The sequence below is a fragment of the Lontra canadensis genome, unplaced genomic scaffold, assembly GCF_010015895.1.
Source record: "Lontra canadensis isolate GAN:19392208 unplaced genomic scaffold, GSC_riverotter_1.0 scaffold110, whole genome shotgun sequence".
Classification (NCBI taxonomy): domain Eukaryota; kingdom Metazoa; phylum Chordata; class Mammalia; order Carnivora; family Mustelidae; genus Lontra; species Lontra canadensis.
In genome coordinates this window covers 126,165-147,306 of record NW_022631104.1, presented here as the reverse complement: position 1 = coordinate 147,306, position 21,142 = coordinate 126,165, and the positions used below count along the sequence as shown (strand labels likewise).

Here is a 21,142-nt window from a genome sequence, read left to right as displayed (position 1 = left end):
CCACCCCCACGTTTGATCCTGCTTCCTCCGGCGGGGGCCTCCCTGGAGGGGGTCACCTGTGGCGGCGTGCGGCTCCCCAACACCTGTGAGGGCAGCAGAGACCAGGCGGGGGTGCGGCGGACCTGGTGTGCGGAGGGTGCTTGACACTGTGGTCCCCGAAGCCTGACTGTGCGCTTGGCCTGGCCTGTCTTTTCTCATCTAGTGCCAGGTCCAGGGGACACCGGGAATTGCGGCTGAATGGCCTGTCCCCATGGTACAGGGAGCGTCCAAGGGAGTTTGGGGCTTATTTCTGGAGTGTCTGCCCTGGGGTGTTGCACCTCTCACAGCGTGACTGGGGTGGGTTCTGTCTTGAGGAAGTGCAGTCAGAGGCCCCAACCTTCAGAAGGCAGCTGTGGGCTCTGCAGCCTAACCCCATGTTCCAGTCTGCTTTTCCAGGCCTCTGGTTCTATTTTTTTCTTCTTTTTAAGATCTTATTTACTTATTTGACAGACAGAGGTCACAAGTAGGCAGAGAGGCAGGCAGAGAGAGAGAGAGATGGGGGGGAGCAGGCTTAATGCTGAGCAGAGAGCCTGATGCGGGGCTCGATCCCAGGACCCCGGGATCCTCTGCTGAAGGCAGAGGCTTTAACCCACTGAGCCACCCAGGCGCCCCTGGTTCTATTCTTAAGTCAAATCTCCAACGTCGTCTTTGAGAATAGGGCTGGGGTGGCAATTCCCAGGGTGAATGCACCCAGAGGAGCCACACAGCAGAACACAGCCAGGCCTGGGCGGGGCGGGAAGGGCGGCACGGGAAGCCATGGGCGCCGCCTCTGGCTGAGCTACCATGTTTCGTCACCCCCTTCCAGCTTCCAAGGGCAAAGATCTTGAGTCACATTTACTGCTGCCTTTTTCATCCCTGTCCCCTTGGCACCCCCACACATGGTGTACCCTCCTGCACGCTCATGCACATGTGTGCACACATGGTGCACCCACACACATGCACACACACGGTGTCCCCTCACACACACACACGCGCATGCCCTGCAGGGGGACTCCTCAGGAAGCAAGTTCACTTCTCTCGTTTGCCCGTAAGAACACCCTTGGTCTCCGAGTCCCCTAGGTCTGCTCCCAGCCGCACAGCCTCAGAGGAGCTGGCCGCTTTGCTGCAGCCGTTCCCCATTTGGAAGTGCTTCCCCCATCCTTGCCCCGCGGAGCCCTCAGTTCCATGCCTCCTTGGCCCACGTCCCCTTGTCCGGTCCTTGTTTCTCTGTGCGTCCCTCTCCTGCTTGGCTTGGGACTCTAAGGGCCTGGGACCACCTCTGATGGGTTCTGGTGGCTTCTCAGCACGCCCAGAAGTAGGGTTTCCAGGGCAGATTGAGGCGGAGGCGTCCTGGTCCCCGTGGTAAGAGGTGGCTGGAGGAGTGGGCTCCAGGGGTGGGGCCGGGACCAGGGAGAAGCCAGCACCTTTGTGGGCCTTGGGTTGGAACGGACGTGTCCTTCCTCCTGCCCCTGGGCTCTGACGCTCCATGCCTCGCGTCCTGCCAGATTCTGCGGAAGGTGCTCCAGGGCTGCCGAGGGAGCATGCTGGGGACCATGGCCCTGGCTGCCTGCCAGTTCATGGAGGAGCCCGGCATGGAGGTGCAAGTCAGGGAGTCGAAACACCCCTATAACAATAACACCAACTTCGAGGTATGTCCAGGGCACCCAGCAGGCCGGACCTGCGAGGGCTGCTGAGAACCTCTGCGCTGGCGGTGGCTGCCTCCCCCGCGCAGCACTCGCTCTAAGCGGCCGTACGCCTCCCCAGAACCTGGGAGGCCCCGCACCCCAGTCTTCCAACCTGGGGGGAGGAGTTCACTTCTCCTGTGGCGAGGTCCTTGCAGAGAATCCCTGGCATCTTGGACAGTGGGTCCGCGTGGGGGCCTGGGCTTGGTCCCGGCTGCACTGCCTCCCGATGACGTGGCCACGCCGTAGAGGCCCCCACCCTTCGTCTCATTACCCAGGCGTGTGCTCCCCATCCCCCTTGTCTTAGAGGTGCTGGACGGGGCACCAGAGGAGCCCTCAGGAATGACAGAAGTGTCCCTCCCCAGGACAAAGTCCACATCCCTGGTGCCATCTACCTGTCGGTCAAATTCGACCCGCAGTGCAGCACAGAGGAGGGCTGTGACGAGCTGGCCATGGCCAGCAGTAGCGACTTCCAGCAGGACCGACACACCTTCAGCGGGTCGCAGCAGAAGTGGAAGGATTTTGAGCTCCCAGGTAGTGACCGTGTCCTCGCTCCCCTAGACTCTTCACGCGGAGCATTGAAACTCAGTCCTAGGAAGAAGGATGTTGTGGGAGGGCGTCACCCCGGGTTCAGCCTTCTTCCTCAGGAGCGTGGGACTTCCTGTGGCTGCTGCGTCCTGAGCTGTTTCTGACTCTTGTGTGGCCAGGAGACACTCTGTACTACCGCTTCACCTCGGACATGAGCAACACGGAGTGGGGCTACAAATTCACTGTGACGGCGGGACACCTGGGGCGGTTCCAGACAGGTGTGTGCGCTCCTCTCCCCGTCCTCAGGCTCTTCTGGGCGGGACCCTCTGGGATGTCACTGATGTTTGTTAAAGTCAAGGCGGGCACTTTTCTCTGCGACTTGCACACACGTCACTGAGTGTGCTGGGGCAGCCAGTGGTCAGCGTGAGTGGACAGATGGAAGAGCCACCTGTGGGGCCTGCAGAAGACACTTCTTAGATTTCACAGGCATGTTGCAAAAAGGAGAAATTGAAATGTCCCGTGTAGCTCTTATAAAAGGCATCATTTGGGCAACATTTGAATGGTCATAGTCGTTTTGGTCTGTTTATGAAAACTCAAGCAGCTTGTGTTTCTAAAATGTCTGTGTTTTGTGGGTGTGGGCCAGGGTTCGAGATTTTGAAGCAGATGCTATCGGAAGAAAGAGTCGTTCCGCACCTGCCCCTGGCCAAAATTTGGGAGTGGCTGGTGGGTGTGGCTTGTCGCCAGACTGGGCATCAGCGGTTGAAAGCCATCCACCTGCTCCTGAGGATTGTCCGATGCTGCACCCACAGGTGAGCTGCCCTCCGTGGGTCCTGTGCGGGGGTGGGGGGCGGCGTCCGCGCTGTGAGGACCTCCTCCCATGCTGGGGCTCGTCGCTTCTCTGTCGGTGCTGTCTGATGGAAAGAAGCTTCTGATTTTAATAGCTTCCGGTTCTTCACCAATCTTTTTTTTTTTTTTTTTAACAATAGTGCTTTTGTTGTCCTGTTTAGGAAGTGTTCGCTGTGCTCTGTCTTGGGGTTGCGACATTATTTCCTGTGTTCTCCAAGCTCGTTGTCTCCGTCACATCTAGCTTACGTTCCACACGGAATGCCTTCTGTGCATGATGTCCGGTGTCGGGTCGGGATTAGTCATTGGGCTTGAGTCTCTGCCCAACCCCAAAGACCACCTTTCCCTCACATCACTCCAGCGGGTCACCTTTGTCCCCAAGAAGGTGTCCACATACCCGTGCATCTGTGTCTGGTCTCCTGCGTAGCCCCAGTCTGTTTGGTTCCTCCTGCCGGGGCCACTTTAGTGCTGTATCACTGACAAAATTGTAATACATCTGAAGCGTAGTAGGGGGTGGTTTCACGGATGTCCACACTGTGAAAGGCCCCCTGTCGGGTTAGTCAATGCACCGAACACCTCATGTGGTTGCCTCTGTCATGTGGGATGGCCCCGGGGTCTCCCCTCTTGCTGAAACTGGCTTTTCAGCAAATTTCTGTTAAATGATGCAGTGCTGGACGCCACTGTCAGCTGTCATCACCATGTTGTGTGTTAGACCCTCAGACCTCATTCATCTCACAGCTGGAGTGTTTGCTGGCTGGCCTTTCCCCGCCTCCCTCACCCCCCGCCCCTAGCGACTACCATTCTACTCTCCGTGTTGACGAGTTTGATTGGTTGGTTTTGGTTTCCATGTGGAGGTAAGATCACCCAGGGTTTGTCTTTCTTGGGCTTATTCTACCAAGCCTAACGCCATCCAGGCCCATCCGTGTTGTTGCGAATGGCGGGGTCTCCTTCATCTTATGGCTGAAGAACGGTCTGTTGTGCGTGCAGGTGCACCATGTTGGCTGTATCCACTCTTCCCTCAGGAGACACTGTGTGTTTCCATACGTTGGCTGTTGAGAACGTTTGTGTGCAGGTATCTTTGAGGTAATGATTCGTGGGCTTTGGCTGTAAACCCAGGAGTGGGATTGCTGGATTGTTCAGTAGTTGTGGTTTTAATGACTCGAGGAGCTGCCATCTTGGTCTCCACAGTGGCCGCAGCCATGTGCGTCCCCACCAGCGATGCACCAGGGTTCTCCTTTCTCCGTGTCCTCCCTAACAGCTATCGTTGCCTGTCTTTTCGATGATAGCCGTCCTCAGACATGCGAAGCAATATCTCGTTCTGGCTTCAATTTGCATTTTTCTGATGATGAGTGATGTGAGCCCCTATCTTCTCATGTGTCTCTTGGCCATCTGCACATCTTCTTTGCGAAAATATCTGTTCAGGTCCTAGGACCATATTTTAATTGGATTCTTTGGGTTCATTTGAAATCGAGTTGTATGAGTTCCTTGTGTGTTTTGGATATTGACCACTTATCGGATGTGGTTTACGAGTACTTTCTCCCATTCGGTAGATCGCCTTTTCGTTTGTTGATGGTTTCCTTTGCTTTGCAGAAACTTTCTAGTTTGATGTAGTCCCACTTATTCTTGCTTTTGGTCAAATTAAAAAAAACTCGTTGCCAAGACCAATGCCAAGGAGCTTAGCCTTTATGTTTTCTTGTAGGAGTTTTGCAGCTGGAAGTCTCTCATTCAGGTTTGATTTGATTTGATCTCAATCAGAATTGATTCTGTGTGTGGTGTGAGAGAGGGATCCAGCCTCGTGCTCTTGCTTGAGGCTGTCCGACTTGTCCCACACACTTGGTAAGGAGACCGTCCTTTCCTTATTGCGTATTCTTGGCACCTTTGTCAGAATTAATGGGCCGTATACGCCTGTGTGTACTTCTGGGCTCCCTGTCCTGTTCATCAGTCTTTCTGCCTGTTTTTATTCCGGTGCCGTACGGTTTAGATTACCGTAGCTCTGTATTAGGGTTGGAAATCGGAGCGTGAGGCCTCCGGGTTTGCTCTGATGATTGGTTTGAGTACTCAGGGCCTCCTGTAGTTCCACATGGACTTTACGGCTGTTTTCCTGTTTCTGTGAAATGCTGTGGGGATTTGTATGGGGCTCCGTGGACTCTGTATCTAGCTGTGGGCGGCAGCCGTTGGCACCGGTGGTGATCCAGCCGTGACCACGGATCATGCTTTACACTTCCCTGTGTTTTCTCTAGTTTCTCTCAGCATTCCACAGTTTGCCGTGGACAGACCGTTTTTACCTCTGTTAATATTTATTTCTAAATGTTTTATTCTTTTTTATCCCATCATAAATGGGCTTGTTTCCTAATACTCCTTCTGATAGTTCGTCGCTAGTGTGTAGAAATGCAGCGGGTCTTTCCGCCTTGGCTTCTGCTCTGCGACTTCACTGCATCTTCTAGTGCTAATGTTGCTTCTGTGGGGCCTTTGGGGTCTCTGGCTAGGCTGCTGTCTGCACCCGGTCTGTTGTACGACTGTTCCAATGCAGATGCCCTCTCGTGTCTGTTTCCTGCCTCTTCGCTCCGGCCAGAACTTCCGGTACCTCAGAGTGTCCCTGAGCCACATGCTTCTGTCCACACACACAGGCACACGCCTCCTCTCGCCGGATGGGGTTTTGGCTCTTTGTGGCACTGAGCCCCTGACCCACAGCCATGAAGTCCTGGTGCCTGTCCCCCGCAGCCCCTGTGGCCCGCTCTGGGGCACGTCTCACAGGGCTCCGTGTAGGCTGCCTGCACAACGCTCCCTTCGGTTTATCCCTAGGTGGTTGATGGTTTTGATGCTGTTGTTTCAGAATTCTTATTTCTTACTGTTTCTGTTCACATATAACTAATTTCTATGTATTTCCTGTGTGCAGGGACCATTCTCTGTTTGTTAACTTTAAGTGTGCATGTGGATTATTCAGAGCACAGTCATGCTCTCGGCAAAGAAGGGGTTTTAATTCTTCCTCTCGGTCCTTAGGAGCTTCCCCCCACCCTTTTGCATCTGGGGATTATAGATGTGTGGCCTTGCTCCTCAGCTTGGAGGGCAGGTGTTGGCAACCAAGCCACACGCGTCCTCCGCACACTCACAGCCCTGCCTGTGGGGGTTCAGTGTCCCTCCCTCTCCAGCATTTCCTTTTTGAGAGAGTGAGGGAGAGGGAGCACGTGGTTGGGGGCAGGGGCAGGGGGCAGGTGTGAAGAGGGATCCTGAGCAGCCTCCACACCCAGTGCAGAGCCTGAAGGGGGCGCTCCACCTTGCAGCCCCCGGATCATGACCAGAGCCAAAATCAGGAGTCAGATGCTTGTGCGGCTGAGCCACTCGGCCCCTCCCCAGACACCCCAGACAACCCCAGGGTCCCAGTCAGAGAGGACAGATGATGCCGCAGCAGCAGGGCCTCTGCGTAGTCTGACAGAGAGGGGCTCTCCGAGCCAGGGGGGCAGTCGGCCGCTGCCAGCCGGGGGGTGGGGGGGTAAGCAGACTGTGGTTGCTGTTGTCACTGGGTCCCCGTGTGTGGAGGTCGCTTTGCCTGCAGGGGCTCAGTTCTGTTCCTGTGAGAGCTGCTTGCACCGAGAAGTGCCCGGTTGAGTGATAGCTTTGAAACTGTCTTCAGACGGCAGGACCCTTCCTGGCCACGTTGTGGGGGCGCTCGCATGGTCGCTGGCCTTCCTCAGTCCTGGGGCGAGACTGCACAGGCAGAGGGGAAGGCAGCCCCGGGGCAGGGTGGGGGTATGAGCCACGCAGGTGCATGGACGTCCCTCCCAGTGGTGACCCGGAAGGTCTGCAGAGCTGTCTCCAGAAATCAACCGTGCGTTCCCCTTGCTCTGCAGGAAGACTTACTGTTCTGGGAGAAAGTCAGACGTTAAAGAGAAAAGGCAAAATTTAAGATTATGAATGCGTAAAGTCATGTAGTGAGGCCCAGAATATTATTTGCTTCATTAACTTTTCTTCTCTGAAGGAGGTTGAAGTGGAATGAAAAGCACATCTTACCCCTGAGTCAGAAACGTCCATCTCTCACCCGAGGCCTCTGGAATTACAAGGGCTCTGGCAGAGCTCCCTCGTTAGCCCATTTCTTGTGTTTTATGAGCCTAAGATTGGAATATTGGTTATCACCGTCTTTTAAATCTTCTCTTGTGCTCTGTTGAAGCAACAAACGTTGCAGAAAATCTAGGAACTTTGGGGTGCCTGGGTGGCTCAGTCAGTGAAGTGTCTGCCTTCAGCTCAGCTCATGATCCCAGAGTCCTGGGATCGCGTCCCATGTCCAGCTCCCTGCTCGGCAGGGACCCTGCTTCTCCCTCCCCTCTGCTTGCTGCTCCCTCTGCTCGTGCACGCGCTCCCTCTCTCTCTTTCTACCTCTCAAATAAATAAAATCTTTAAAAAAAAGAAAATCTAGGGAACCGACAAGGACAGCCATGGAAAACATTATCTGTGTTTGTTCACTGTTGCTTTTGACATGGGCACACGATACTGTACATGCAGTTGGGTTTAGTTTTCTTTTGTACACGTGGTTTTACGTGTTGCTTTTTTTCACGTAACGTCCATCTTGAGGGTTTCCTGCCGCCGTGGGAGGTTCTTCATGGCGCCCAGTTTAAAGACGGGTGTGATTGATGTGACGGCTCCAGGGTCTCCCGCTTCCGGGGGTTCTGCCTCTTTCCCTCTCTGCCTCTGGGGAATATTTTGGGGGATGGTAGTGACTTTGCTGGATGTGGGGGAGTCCGTCAGCTGGCTTCTGTCTCCCGTCCGCCACCGCCCCCACAGTGACCTCTGTGACCTTGCGCTGCTGAAGCCACTGTGGCAGCTCTTCACGCACATGGAGTACAGCCGGCTGGAGGACGTGACGCAGCCCGGCATCCTGCTGCCCCTGCACCGCGCCCTCACCGAGCTGTTCTTCGTCACGGAGAACCGTGCCCAGGTGAGGTCCTGCTGGTGCTTCCTCGCTGCCCCTGGGCGGGGGTGTGACATGAAGTCCAGGTCCTTGCCTCTGTGTGCCCTCCCCTGGGGAGACCTAGAGTCAAGGAGGGAGGAAGTACTTTCTGTTAGTCCTTGACAGTAGGGAATCCTGGAAAATGAAATGGGTGGGTTCTTCTTCCTCTGCGAGCAGAGTGGGCGGCGGAATGTAGACGAAAGGCCTTTCGGAATTCCTTACCTTACCTTCATTTTCTCATGAGGAAATGGACCCAGAGCACCCCTGCAACCAGGCGTGGGGTTCCTCCCGGTCCAGCCCCATCCGCCACTCCGGAGGGAGGGCCTGCCGTGAGGTGCCTGGAGGAGTGAGACTTTGTGGCTGCAGGTGGGTGTCCCCTGGGTGCTAGTCCGGTGACACTGTGTCTCTTCCCTTTCCCCAGGAGCTCGGCCTGCTGCAGGATTACCTGCTGGCCTTAACCACGGACGACCACCTTCTCCGCTGCGCGGCACAGGTACCCTCTCCCCACCGGAACCAGCTGCCCCCCCCCCGACCCCCACGGTCCACATGGAGCTCTGTCCCCACCCTGTCGCTTCCCTCTGTGTCTGAGAGCTGTTGGGCCCATTCGTCGGAGCGGCTCACGTAAGACCATGGGCCTGGAGAGGCCAGCAAGATGCCGGCCAGAATTTGTGTCTGAAACCAAAACAGCCGGTGCCTTAACTGGAGCGCTGGGCTGAGGGCTCTGTAGTTCGATTTCAGGCACTTTCGGATGTGACTTTCTCCCGTGGCAGAAGAGCCCCTGAGGTTTGGGCCCAGTGTCCTTCACACTTCAAAATTACTGAGGATCCCCAAAAGCTTATGCTGGTGGGTTCTACACAAACACCAGCTCGTTTTAAGAAATAACAAACTCATTCCATGTTAATGTGAATAACACATTCTGTGAGAAACAGCTGTATTTTCCAAAATACAATCATTCTTGAGGCAGATGGCGGTGATTTGCGTCTGCCAGGGCCGGCGCCCCAGCCGCCTCTGGGGGACTCCGCGGTGCCCTTGGGAGCGTGAGGGGGAGAAGGCAGAATAACGTCCTAGCCTCACTGCGACGGTGTTTGTCACAGCGCAGACTCCCTGAGAAGGTCTGGGGAACCCCAGGCCCAGACCACATGTTGACAGCCTTAGACTCACGGCGCCCTCGCGTACCCTCAAGCTTGTGGCCCAGCCCTCTTGTGCTGGGCAGATGGGGCGCTGCGCTTGGACAAGCAGGAGGTTCACCCAGGGTCGCGTGGAGTGGGCATCGGTTCCTGGCAAGTCCGCTTTGTGAACACGTGGTCCCCTCGCCGGCAAGACGCAGGAATCCCGTTCAACTAAGACACATTCGCACACATTCTCCAGAGACCCGCAGGCAGAGTAGAAACCCCCTCCCCTCCTCACAGACCCCTGCCCGCCCTGCCACCACCGCCCCTGGTTTCCTGACACACAGCGACAACTTGAGACATGACCTGTGGCACCATGAGCTCCGTGTTGCGTACCCGTGGGCGCCTCCCTCTCGCCTGTCCCCATGTCCCGTCTCCTTGCCTGTGGCTCGTGCTGAGCCTCCCCACGGTGTGTCCTCTGTGCCGGACCAGTACTCTGCCTCCTCCTCCCCTAGCCACCCCCGTTCTTGCTGCGCGGAGCTCGCACCGTGGCCTTGGCCTGGCTCCAGTGTACCCCCTCCCGGCACCCTACCACGCTTGGCCTAGCACTGTTCGTTTGTCCCCTTCGGCTCCTCTGTGCTCTTCCCTTTCTCCGAAGAGCTTGCCCAGATGCCCTGCGGCCCGTGTCCTTCGGGCCCACTGAGCCCACCAGCATTGCACCTGCCCCTCTCTTGGGGTAGTAGTCATGTTTCTGCCCTGTGTTTGCAGCTCTCATGGAGTCTTGAGCGACTCTGTCTCTCACTCTGGGCTGGTGCCCTGGGTGAGGGCACCGCATCTGGCTGTCCCTGCTCCCCCGCCGACTCCCGGTGCTCAGCCGAGGGTCTTATCCAGTCCACACTTAACGAATGAGCACGTGACTGGTTCTCCCTCCACAGGCTCTGCAGAACATTGCTGCCATCAGCCTGGCCATCAACTACCCGAACAAGGCGACCGGCCTCTGGAACGTCGAGTGCTAGCCTTTGCTGTGGCCTGCACAGAACGGGGGCGTCTGTCCACAAGCGCTCACGCAGACATCTGAACTCATTCAGGAAAACGCCCGGCCCCCCTTAAGCTCCCACTCCCACTCCGAGCAGGATGCCAGGCAGCCTGCGATCGAGCAGCAGCCGCGTCACACGCTTGCGCCGGCACGACCGCGGCATGTGGGAACGAGTGCCACAGGGCTGCTCAGAGGGTCAGCCCAGGAAGATCTGAAGAAGCCTCTCCGGAAAGGGTTCTGTCGCTAGAGCTGCTGCACTTGGCCTTCCCGTGAAGCCGGAGTTGGCCCCGAGCTGCCTTCCTCAGCAGGACCTGGAGCGGCGGCCTGGCCTGGGAGCTCTTCTTGCGCTCTTGCTTCTGGAGACTGGGCAGCGCCAACCAAAGCCAGGGAGAGCTCGTCCTGGCCACCTGCTGGTGCCCACGTAGCTGTCTCGCGGAAGTCCTCAGTGAGCACGTGTCCATGGTCACAGCCGGTGGGCCACCCGTGGACATCGCTCTCGCTCCGACTCCCTGCACGTCTGCGTTTCATTATTTTCTCCTGTTTCAGTTTCCGCCTGACATTCTCAGAACAGAACCATGTGACTTCCTTGCGAGGCCTCCAGGGGGCCCGATGGAAGTCATCCAGGGGACACGCTGCTCATGGGAAAGCTTCTGTACTTAAAGACTCGAAGTGTTATCAGATGGATCTTATTTTAGAAGTAAAAAGAAAAAAAAAAACCCAAACCAAAAACCAAACAGAGAATATATGATGATTTTATTTCTTCTCCGAGGTCCCAGTAGTCCGTCGCTTTGACCCCTGGGACTCTGTGTGCTTTCCTGGCTGTCGGTCCACCGTCACGGCATCTGTTTGAGCGAATGCCATTTCTGCTGTCCCTTTTAGGATGCCGGTCTCTCCCTGAAGCTGAAGACTCTGCTTCCAAAGCCAGCCTTTGGAGTGTGAGGCTGGGAGGGCACGTGGGCCGTGGACGAGCTTCTGTGGGACTTGTTGGCGTGAAGAGCGCCTCAGGCCATTTCAGGATGGCGTGTGGGCCGGAGTGCATCCCCCAACACGGGACCCACGGAAGGCTCCTCGCAGCCAGGGCCATGCTGAGCGGGTCGGCACCAGCATGTGACCGCTGTCTGCGGGTGCCTGGGTGGGAAGGGCCCAAGGCTCCAGGTCTCAGGAGGGTCTTCCTGCAGAAGCACTTCTGCGTCAGTGGGATGAGGGGTGGCGGCTCCTGTAGCCAGCCCTAGAGCTTGGTTCTCAGATCCCCAAGCTGCACGAGGAGCCATCCTGGGAGGGGCCGTCCAAAGGAGACAGGGTCGGGGGGTAGGTCCTGAGACTTGGTGACCTCAGGCCCGAGGCCCTGGGCCCACTCTGGTCCCCCACGGTGTTGGGATGCAAGCAGGCGGGCACTGTGGCACGGTAGAAACCCATTCTCGTCTTCCACTCTGCCTGCCACCCCAGAGAAGTCCCCACGTCTGTACCACCCAGACCCAGCGGGTCTCGCAGGGCAGAGGGAGGTCACAGAGCCGGTGGTAGGGCCCCAGCTCTGCTGAGGAGGGACCTGGAAGAGAGGACCGTGCGTCACCACTTCACCTCGCTGCCATCCACAGCCTTCGTGACCTGGACTGCCTGACCAGGCCAGACAGCCAGGGCGGGGCACGCCCGTGGGGAGCAGGACCACCAGCTTGGCTATCTGTCCCTGGGAGGCCGAATTTGTAAACGCTGGCCTCTGCCCGCTGCTGTCTGCCCTCGCCCTGGCTGTTCTGGTCTCTCTGCCCACCCTGCACAGAGCGGGCCCGGATCCCGCTTGGCACGCAGCTGCTGCTCTCCCCTGCTCCCTGCCCCACGCCGGCCGCCCTGCATCGCACCCGCTTCGGCTCCCGGCTGCCCCAAGGAGCCGACGCCTCCAAGACCAGCCTCCCTTTGATCATTCCCGGAGGCAGACTTGCCAGGCAGGAGCTAAAAGCGGTGAGAATAAAGGTGTCGCGAAAACATGTGCCTGATCCATAAAGAGATTCCGACCCAAACCCTATATATTGTACGAACGGACATCGCTCGCACTGGGAGGGGTGACTTGTTTTCATCACCGTTTTTAATTTGTTTTCTTACGGGTTTACGATTTTGAATTTTTCTTATTTGTTTGAAAGAAAGAATTTTGATTATATCAAGCTGAGTGAGTTGAGCCTGTAAAAAGGATGTTAAGTTGTGGGTAAATGTGCAAATGAAGAGAAATATATTATACAAATTCTATATAAAAACAGTACAGCTGTGTGTGGGGTGTTTTCCTCCTTGCCTTCCCTTTGCCCCTGTCTCTCCCAAGCCCAACAGGCTGGAATCGCTGGGATCACGAGGCCTCGGAGTTGGCGGGAATCCTGGACAGGGACCGTGTCGCTCCTGCACCGCCGGCTGTTGGGAGTTCTGCCACCACATGGTGTCCCCCAGGTCGTCCTCAACGGCCGGACGTGGCCCCAGGCCCTGCACAGCTCGCAGTGAGACAGGGCTCCGGTCCAGGCTGCTGCTCTCCCGGCCCGCCTCTGTCTCAACGTGGGGCCGCCGCCGGCCGGTCCTGGGGTCTTGGCTTCCCCCCACCTCCCCAGTCTTGCTGGTGTCTCTGGTTTGCCACTCACTGTTCTCCCTCCTCTCCGGGAGCCGACTCCTGGGAATTAGGGAGACATTCCTGTGGTGGCTGGACATCACGGACCTTCAGGGCCCATTTGCCGCAGCCAGAAGCATCTGGCACGTCTTCCCAGAGCCCTGCACAGCCTTGGGGAATCGGGGCAGCGGCCGAGACCCAGCGTCAGCCCTCCGTATCCCCTGAGGCCAGAGCGAGGCTCGGCAGAATGGGGTGCCCCCGCCCCCACGGCCCCCATCTTGGCTCTCTCCTTCCTCACCATGTCACTTCGCTCTGAGAAGTCAGTCCAGGGCCCTCCTGAGCCCCACGCTGTGCTGCGGTTGGACGTGGAGAGCAGGAGCAGAGGTGCCGAAGGTCACGCTGAAGGTCATCCGCTGACAGCAACCCAGGAGTGAAGAGCCGAAGGCCTCAGAGGCGACTTGAAGTGGAGCCTTGAGAGCGAAGGGAGTGAAGAGCCGAAGGCCTCAGAGGCGACTTGAAGTGGAGCCTTGAGAGCGAAGGGAAACAAGCAGCCTCCTGCTGTGATTCAGTCATGCTGGCCGTGTCCCCTCTTTTCTGTTTGCCAGGAACTTAGGGCAGGAAAAAAATACTTCAGCACAACTTTTCTCACTTTTAAACTGTATCATAAAAAATATATCAGAAACCCCAGGGTATGTCGTGTTCTTTTTCACCTTTGCCATGCATACCTACTGTTACTGTCCCTGTTTCTGGCCACCAGAAGCCTAGAAAGGTCAGGGTCTAGAACTCCGATGTCGGGGAAGATTTGGGGCATCGCTGCTTTGGGCAAATTACCAGTACATGAGGAAAAGCTTAGAAATGTGTTCCTCTAAGTGCCACTAGAAGAAAGACCTCAATTTAGAAGCAGGCACACTAAGGAATCAGCAAGAAGACCCTGAGAGACTCTTAACTGTGAGAAACCCATTGAGGGTGGCTGGAGGAGAGAAGTTGGGGGCTGGGGCAACTGGGTGGTAGGCATGGAGGGGGCACGTGAGGTGATGAGCACTGGGTGGTACATGCAACTGATTAATCACGGACCTCTACCTCTGAAACAAATGATACACTCTATGTTAAGTGATTGAATTTAAATAAAATAAGTAAAAAAAGAACCTGCTAGAAAGATATATAAAAATAATGACCATTTTTATGGAATGTTGGCAAAATCCAAATGGAATATAAAGGGATATGCTCTTATTTTTCTGTCTCAAAGCCCGGAATGTAAAGAAAAGAGCATGCCAAAATTGGAATGTAGGTTTGCAAAGTGTTAAAAAAATTACTGATTTGGGGGGAAGACAACACATTTCAGCCAGGAATCCATGATTAGAATTCTCTAGTAAATCCCTCCCAGCTGAAAAAAATAATAATTTTTTTCAAGGTTTATTTGTGTGGATACACCAGTTTTTTTAAGATTTTATTTATTTATTTGACAGAGATCACAAGTAGGCAGAGAGGCAGGCAGAGAGAGAGAGGAGGAAGCAGACTCCCTGCTGAGCAGAGAGCCTGATGCGGGGCTCGATCCCAGGACCCTGGGATCACGACCTGAGCTGAAGGCAGAGGCTCAACCCACTGACCCACCCAGGCACCCCAAGTTGTTGTTGTTTTTTTAATCAAGTATTATTGATGGTTTAGTTTCAAGTGTACAGTGTAATAATTCAACGATTCTGTCTATTTCTCAGTACTCTTCAAGAGAAGTGCACTCTTAATTGCATTGTGGCTTGAAACCAGCCACAGACCGTCCATGACTAATGTTCCAGACACAGTGGATTGAGAGAATACGGAGGGAGATCCCATTTGGCCCATAGTTGCCCACACCCCAGATCTGCAACATGATGGATGATGGGGGAGAGGGCTCTTCCTTTCCAGTGGCAGAGTGGGAGGACACTGGGATCTACCTGCCTGACCCTGGATCCTGCACTGGAAAGGATACAAAGCTGATAGTGAGATTGACCAACAGTTAAGGCCTCAGGACCCCCACCTCCCCAACCAGTTTCTCTGTTGGCCTCGTGCTTCCACAACACATTTGTCTGTGGTTGAATTCCATGTAGGCATTCTTTGGCTGAGTAAGGCCCTGTTACCAGGCAGTATATCTTGCGGGGTATATCCCACACAGGTGGTCATCTTGTTCAGGCCAAGACCATGAGCACATTGCGGGTGCTCCTGAGTTAGCAGAAGATCTAGCATGTGGGGGCTTCAGGACGAGTCTGCTTCAGCCCTCAGCAATGGTAGGGAACACCTGGCTTCCTGGGCCCTCTGTGGCACTGGCACGGGCCTGGCCTAGGCCACTTCTGCAGTCGTGATGGAAAAGCCCCTGGCCTGGGTGGCCCACCCCATCCTTGGCTCTGCAGGCTGAGACCCGAGGTTCCTCCCACCTCATTGGCTGGGACCAGGTGACATGCCCATGGATGAGCCAATCCCTGGAGGCAGGGAGTGGAGCTGTGGAGATTGGCACAAGTTGTTAGGACCTCTGTTGTAATGACTTTTCTACTGGCCATGCAGGCAAGATCTTCTGGGACACATCTGTTAATAAAATGAATATTAATTTCTGATAGTAACTGGGTCCAAGGTGCTGGCTTAGCACCTAGTACCTCAGTCTCAGGACCTCGGTGCTACTGTACTGCTCTGCAGAGACAATGGCTGAGAATGAGCAAAGTGGATGGAAACGGGTATGGAGTGCACAAGGGAAGGTGTGTGTGTGTGTGTGTGTGTGTGTGTAAGGGGTTCAGGATAATAGCTCTGGCCAAGCTGTATCTCCGATTTACCTAGGTTCAAGAAGGTGCGGGGAATCCGTGGTGTTTCACTGTCCATCATTTTGCAGATGAAGAACATGCCTGTGCATGGAGTTTGGCAAGACTCGTTCCAAGTCTTCTCTAGCTGGTGTGGAAGTCGGAGAGAGCAGCGCCCTCCATCCTCTAGGATCGGCGTGAGAGGCTGAGCGCTCTCAAGAAAGTGTCTGGCTTTCACAGGGCTCACTGTGAGCCTGCACACAGGACTGACGAGGACAGTTCACAGTTTTGTTCTGAGGATGGCGTCTTGGAAGAATGCGGTGCCCCGTGTGATCCTGGGAAGAGGACAGACCTGGAGTCCACTGTAGAGCTACTTTGTGGGAGTGGGGGTGATCTGCAGCCTCCGCTTCATGAGATGTCTGTCCTTTATTGAGTTCTGGGTGTACTTTCTGCGACTGTGTCCTAATGGCTGGGATTTCCAAGGGGTGGGATTTTTTTGGCTTCCCTGTAAGAGTTAGTCCACCAGGAGTGGGCAAGTCCCCTTCCGCTGCTGAGAAGTGTGTCCGTAGCTGTTGGAGTGTGTAATACAAGCCTAGGGGTCGATGGTGAGGTCGTTACAGTGGTCAGCAGGCTATTGTTATTGATGATTTTTATGGGTGAATTCCCTAGGATGAGAGGTTAGATCTCATGGTTAGAGATCCTCATTAAGTACCCATAAAGGGTGCTTGTTCTGAGGTTCATATTCGATATCGTTTTATTGCTTCTAATATCCCTCCCTATACTTGGTATTCCAATGAGCAGTGCATTACAACATTGCCTGCATTTTACCCGTGTGTTGATGCGGATTTGAGAGAGGAACATGTCAGGGCTTCCACAAATTATACACTGGAACATCCAAATAATAAAATTTTATTTTGGACACAAAGTAGGAAGTATCCTGCTGTGATTCCTACTTTAAAGCAGGGGAGGGGCCCTCTTTCAGTACTGGTAATGAGGACCATAGGCCTTCCTAGGGAACATTATCAGATTCTATTGGAGACTTCGTCTTTATTATTGTGGAAGAATCAGGAGTAGACCAGTTATTCATCTCCTGTTTCATTTTCCATGAATAGTTCCACAATATTTGGTTTCACACCTCTACCATTGTGAAATCATCCCAACTTTGGCAGCTGCTCGCCCTTCTCTGCCAAGGGTTTGTTTGAGCCAAGACAAAAGCTGGTTCTGGGTGACTGGGAGACTCTAGGACCAGAATGCTGTCAGTAGGGAGTTACTCGGAGCCTAAATTCCAAACCAGCTCCTGACACCCAGATGAAATGCATTCCAGATTTAGAAACTTCCAATAGAAATTTTGGGTCCATTATGACAACTGAAGAAAATGTGTCATCCCTAAACCTAACCTTAACCCCTACCTTTAACACTGAGACCTAACCTGACCTTAAAGCCCAAACTGGAACCCTGAATCTTAAACCTGAAATGGAACCCGAAGCCTGGACTCTAAAACTGAGCCCTGGATCCAAGCCTTGAACCAGGAACCCAAACCCTACCAGAACTCTGAGCCATGAACCTTGAGCCCAAATCCCAGCATGAACACAACCCCAAATTTGACCTTGGACTTTATCCCCTAAGCCCTGAGTCTTAAACCCTAAATCATAAACCTAAAGCCCTAAACTCTAACTGTTCCCTTGCCCCTCACTGTAAATCCTCACCCTGACCATAAACCCAAAGCCTGATCTAAAACTCTGACTGGAACCTGACCCTGAATCCAGACCCAAACCCTTCACCACAATTTATTTATGCATGCACCACTGATGGATATTTGAAGCTTCTACCTTTTGGTTCTTTTCAACAGTGTTTGGGTTGGGGGCTGGGTTTAGGCTCTTGGATTGGGTCAGGCCCAAGCTTGAGAGCAAGTTGAGGTCAGAGTGTGGGTCTGGGCAGGGCCATGTTCGGTGCCACCGTTTGGGTCAGGGACTGTTGTCATTCCACACTGTTTCCAAATCATTGCTCCGGAGCTATTTTTGGAGATGTTGGGGCATCTTGGGCTCCATATTGCTGCAATTTCCAGAATGAAATGGCTTCAGTGGGACCCCGGGAAGCAGCAGGTGCTTCCACTGAAGGGTGAGCTCCCCAGTCCTGCACTGCCCTCCAACGCCTGCAGAGGGCGCCAGACCGCAGCTCCGCCCCGAGCCTGGCCCGCGCAGCCGCAGCTGGGACAGGTGGCAGCCTCCTCACGACCCACTGTGGAGGCTTCTGGAGGTTGTGCGGTTGCTCCCTCGCTGACAGAACTGCTGTGGAGGACGTGGGGCCGCGTCCATGCTGACAGGACCGCTGTGGAGGATGTGGGGCCGCGTCGACGCTGACAGGACCCGCTGTGGAGGACGTAGGTCCGCGACCACGCTGACAGGACTGCTGTGGAGGACAGTGGTGCCGCGTCCACGCTGACAGGACTGCTGTGGAGGACAGTGGTGCCGCGTCCACGCTGACAAGACCGCCGTGGAGGACGTGGGACGGCGTCCACGCTGACAGGAACTCTGTGGAGGACAGTGGTGCCGCGACCACGCTGACAGGACCGCCGTGGAGGACGTGGGACGGCGTCCACGCTGACAGCCGTCCAGCGCCCTCAGGACCCGCGGCGCGAGAAGCTGAGCAGAAGCCGCAGGAGAGGGGACTGCCGAGGGGGCGCGTGCTCGCAGGACCCCCGGAGGAAGGGCGCGCTGTGTAGACTGTGGGGCTTCCGCGGCTTTGCGTGCAGCGCGGTGGCCTCCCGCGGGGCTGAGCGCGGGGCTGTGGGCCCTCCCCACTCTGGGCTCGGATGCGCCCCGGGTCGCGGCTGTGTCCGTGCGCCGCGGACTCGGCTCCTGCGGCTCCTCAGACGGTCAGTGGTCTGGGCGCGGCCGCCCCCTCCGGGCTCGCGTTCCCCCCGCCCCGCCCGCCTCTGCCCCGCGCGTCCTTCCCGCGTCCACACCCGCCGCGGGGCTCGCCGGAGTCTGGACGTTCGGAGCGACGGCAGACTGTGTAGACGGCGGCGGCGACAGCGGGTGTTTCCTGAGCCCCGAGCGTCTCCCGTCCCCGCGCGTCCCCTCCGTGTCCGTCGTCAGCGGCGCCGGCTGTGAGAGGACAGTCCTGTCCCCTCCCGGGTCGGGGCTCCCCGCGTCTCGTTCTTCCCGACGCAGCGGCGGACGAGGCTGCTCCGAGGTTCTCGGCGCGGGTCGCTCAGGGCCGCGGACACGCCGTGGACTCGCAGACGCTGAGGCGTGAGTGTGTCCGCTCGTCGCCTCGCGCTGCGGCCTGGCTCTGGGCTGCTCCGCGGGCGCGTCTGGGGCCGGCGGGCAGCGTCCGGGCAGCGAACCACGTCCCCGCGGGCGGCGCCAGGAGCGCGGAGCGACCGCGAGGAGGCGGCGGCCGGAAAGGCCGGTCCCGGGAGCACGACAGGCCGGGCTCGGGGGGACGGGGACGCTCCGGCGGAGCTGCGGGGACGGCGACTTCCTGCGGGACGTGAACCGCCGCTTCCCCGCGGGCCGGGACGGGGGCGTCTTTCCCGCGGCGGCTTCTGACGCGGGTCCCGGACGGACGGTCGCTCCCGGGATGTACGCCGAGCGCCATCCGCCCCCTTCCCGCCGCCGCTCCGGCTCCCCGGCCGCGGTCCGGAGGACAGACCCGCTTCCTCACGGCTCCGACCGGGCTGTGGGGGCGCCGCGGGGACCTGGGACCCCGAGTCCCGCCGCGTCTGCTGCGCCCAGACTCGGCCCCGACTCAGTCCTCCCGCGAGTCTCGGGCCGGCCGCGGCCTCCTGCAACGGCGAGTGGCCCGTCCATGCGGCGGACCTGCACCGGGAGGGCTCGGCCTCCCTCCCGGAGTCCGACGTCGTCTCTGCTCCTGAGACGTGGTGCCGCGGAAGAGTTGGGAAGCGTCGCATACTCTGCGGTGACCTCGGATCTGGGGACCCTGCCGTCGCCCCACAGAGACACGTCATCCCCGCACGCAGACCCCCTCTGTTGCTTCGGAACCACGCCTGCCGCGTCGCATCGGCTGCTTCGGGGCGTGTTAACCCAAACAGCGACACTGTCCCACGGAACCCCCACGGAACCCCAGGTGAGGAAACCCTGACGGCGCCTGCAGTGGCACCCGGACCGCAGGCCCACTTCAGCGGTCGCCGCCTGCTGCCCCGTCTGAGATGTCATCTCCGGTCCCGAGACTCCCCTGTGTGCAAAACCCGGATGGGTTTAAGGGGCACAGAGGGCTGCAGTCTGAGTGGCATTGCTATAGGGTTATGTCACTGGGGCCGTTTTCGGCGTCCGTGAGCGTGGCGACATGCATCATCCTTCGTGTTTTCACGGTGACTAAACATGACAACACGGACCGCTTCAGACATGGCAGGTAGCAGTTCCGCAGCCTCAGCCGAGGTCACATGCTCACACGTCATTCTCCAGAACGTTCTCGGTCTCCCTGAGGGGAACTGTATGCACGAAACACCTACTCCCAGTTCCCTTCACCTCGGCCGGAAACCACGTTGGACTGTGTGTCCCAGATGCCTCCTCCGAGTGGGGTCCTAGTGTCTGTCCTTCTGTGAGCACCAGCGTCGGGCCCTCGTTCTGGATCTCCGAGTGGAGCCGGCAGCCTTCAGACGTAGGCGTGGTGTTTGCCATAGATTTATGGAAAAAAATTACTCCTTATTCCTACTTTCGTGAGTGTTTATATCCGCAACAGACATCGGATTTTGGTTAACATTTTCTGCATCACTTAATACGACCACATGGTTTTACTTAAACATTCATTGTGGTGCGCAACATTGTTTCACTCTATTGAACAACCCTGGAGACGTATGTGAAGAGACACTTGCTTATGGCACACAATGTATTCATGAGCTCTTGGTTTTGAAATATTCCTGATCAGGCTCCTTACATTTATTTTAAGAAAGGTATAGGAATGTATTTCGCTGATTTTGTGATGATTTCATTGGGGTTGGTATTAGTGGTTAGGATGGGGGTTAGGGTTAGGGGTTAGGGTTATGATTGCCTTAGGGTTAGGGTCTCCCTGTCCTCGCCGGCACAGAGCCCATTCTCCTCCAGTAACCAGAGTGATCATTTTGGAACATAACCTTTGGGCCTATCTGTGGTTTGCTCCCCTCCTGCCCGCCCCCCCAGCCTTACCTCTCCCACGGGGACCCTCTGTTCTGTGGGCACCGAGGAGTGTGGTTTCCCACAGGTGACTCAGGCTTGGATCCAAGCCTTTGCATATGCTGTGCCTCTGCCAGGAGCACTGTTCTCTCCTCCTGCTTCATGTCTGGCTTGTTTCCCCATTGGCTGAGCCTCCATTTGCCCCCTGATGACCTGGCTCATGCCTGCTGGGTATGTGTGAGCTTTCCCCCACTTAAATGTAGGGCTGCATGGGTTTCCAACCTTCTAAGCCTTAGGGTTCCCTTTGTAAGATGGGGTGCTGATGGCCCCCATCTCTGGGAGCAGAAGGTAGGGAGGCCCCATGGGCAGACTCACTCAGGACAGGCTGGGAGAGTGACTGTTGCTTAAAACAGCCCAGAGCCTGCCCTCTTGAAGAAGGTGTGCATGTTCACAGCCCCCAGCTCTGGGGTCCTGCTGCCAGCCTCTGGCAGTGAACGTCTTCACACCCTGTCTCCTGTCCCTATAGCTTC

The 21,142-nt window shown here is 56.4% G+C and overlaps 1 protein-coding gene across 1 annotated transcript in view; it reads left to right on the top strand.

The window, feature by feature from the left end:
- Positions 1-10,304, top strand: part of ZZEF1 (zinc finger ZZ-type and EF-hand domain containing 1) — a 96,173-nt gene extending 85,869 nt beyond the window's left edge. Inside the window, exons 49-55 of the mRNA XM_032839984.1 lie at positions 1,524-1,667; positions 2,066-2,234; positions 2,408-2,506; positions 2,872-3,037; positions 7,848-8,001; positions 8,435-8,506; positions 10,058-10,304. Of these exons, the coding sequence (XP_032695875.1) occupies positions 1,524-1,667; positions 2,066-2,234; positions 2,408-2,506; positions 2,872-3,037; positions 7,848-8,001; positions 8,435-8,506; positions 10,058-10,138 (885 nt within the window). The 3' untranslated portion in view covers positions 10,139-10,304. The remainder of the gene's footprint in view (positions 1-1,523; positions 1,668-2,065; positions 2,235-2,407; positions 2,507-2,871; positions 3,038-7,847; positions 8,002-8,434; positions 8,507-10,057) is intronic.
- The last annotated feature ends 10,838 nt before the right edge of the window (positions 10,305-21,142 follow it).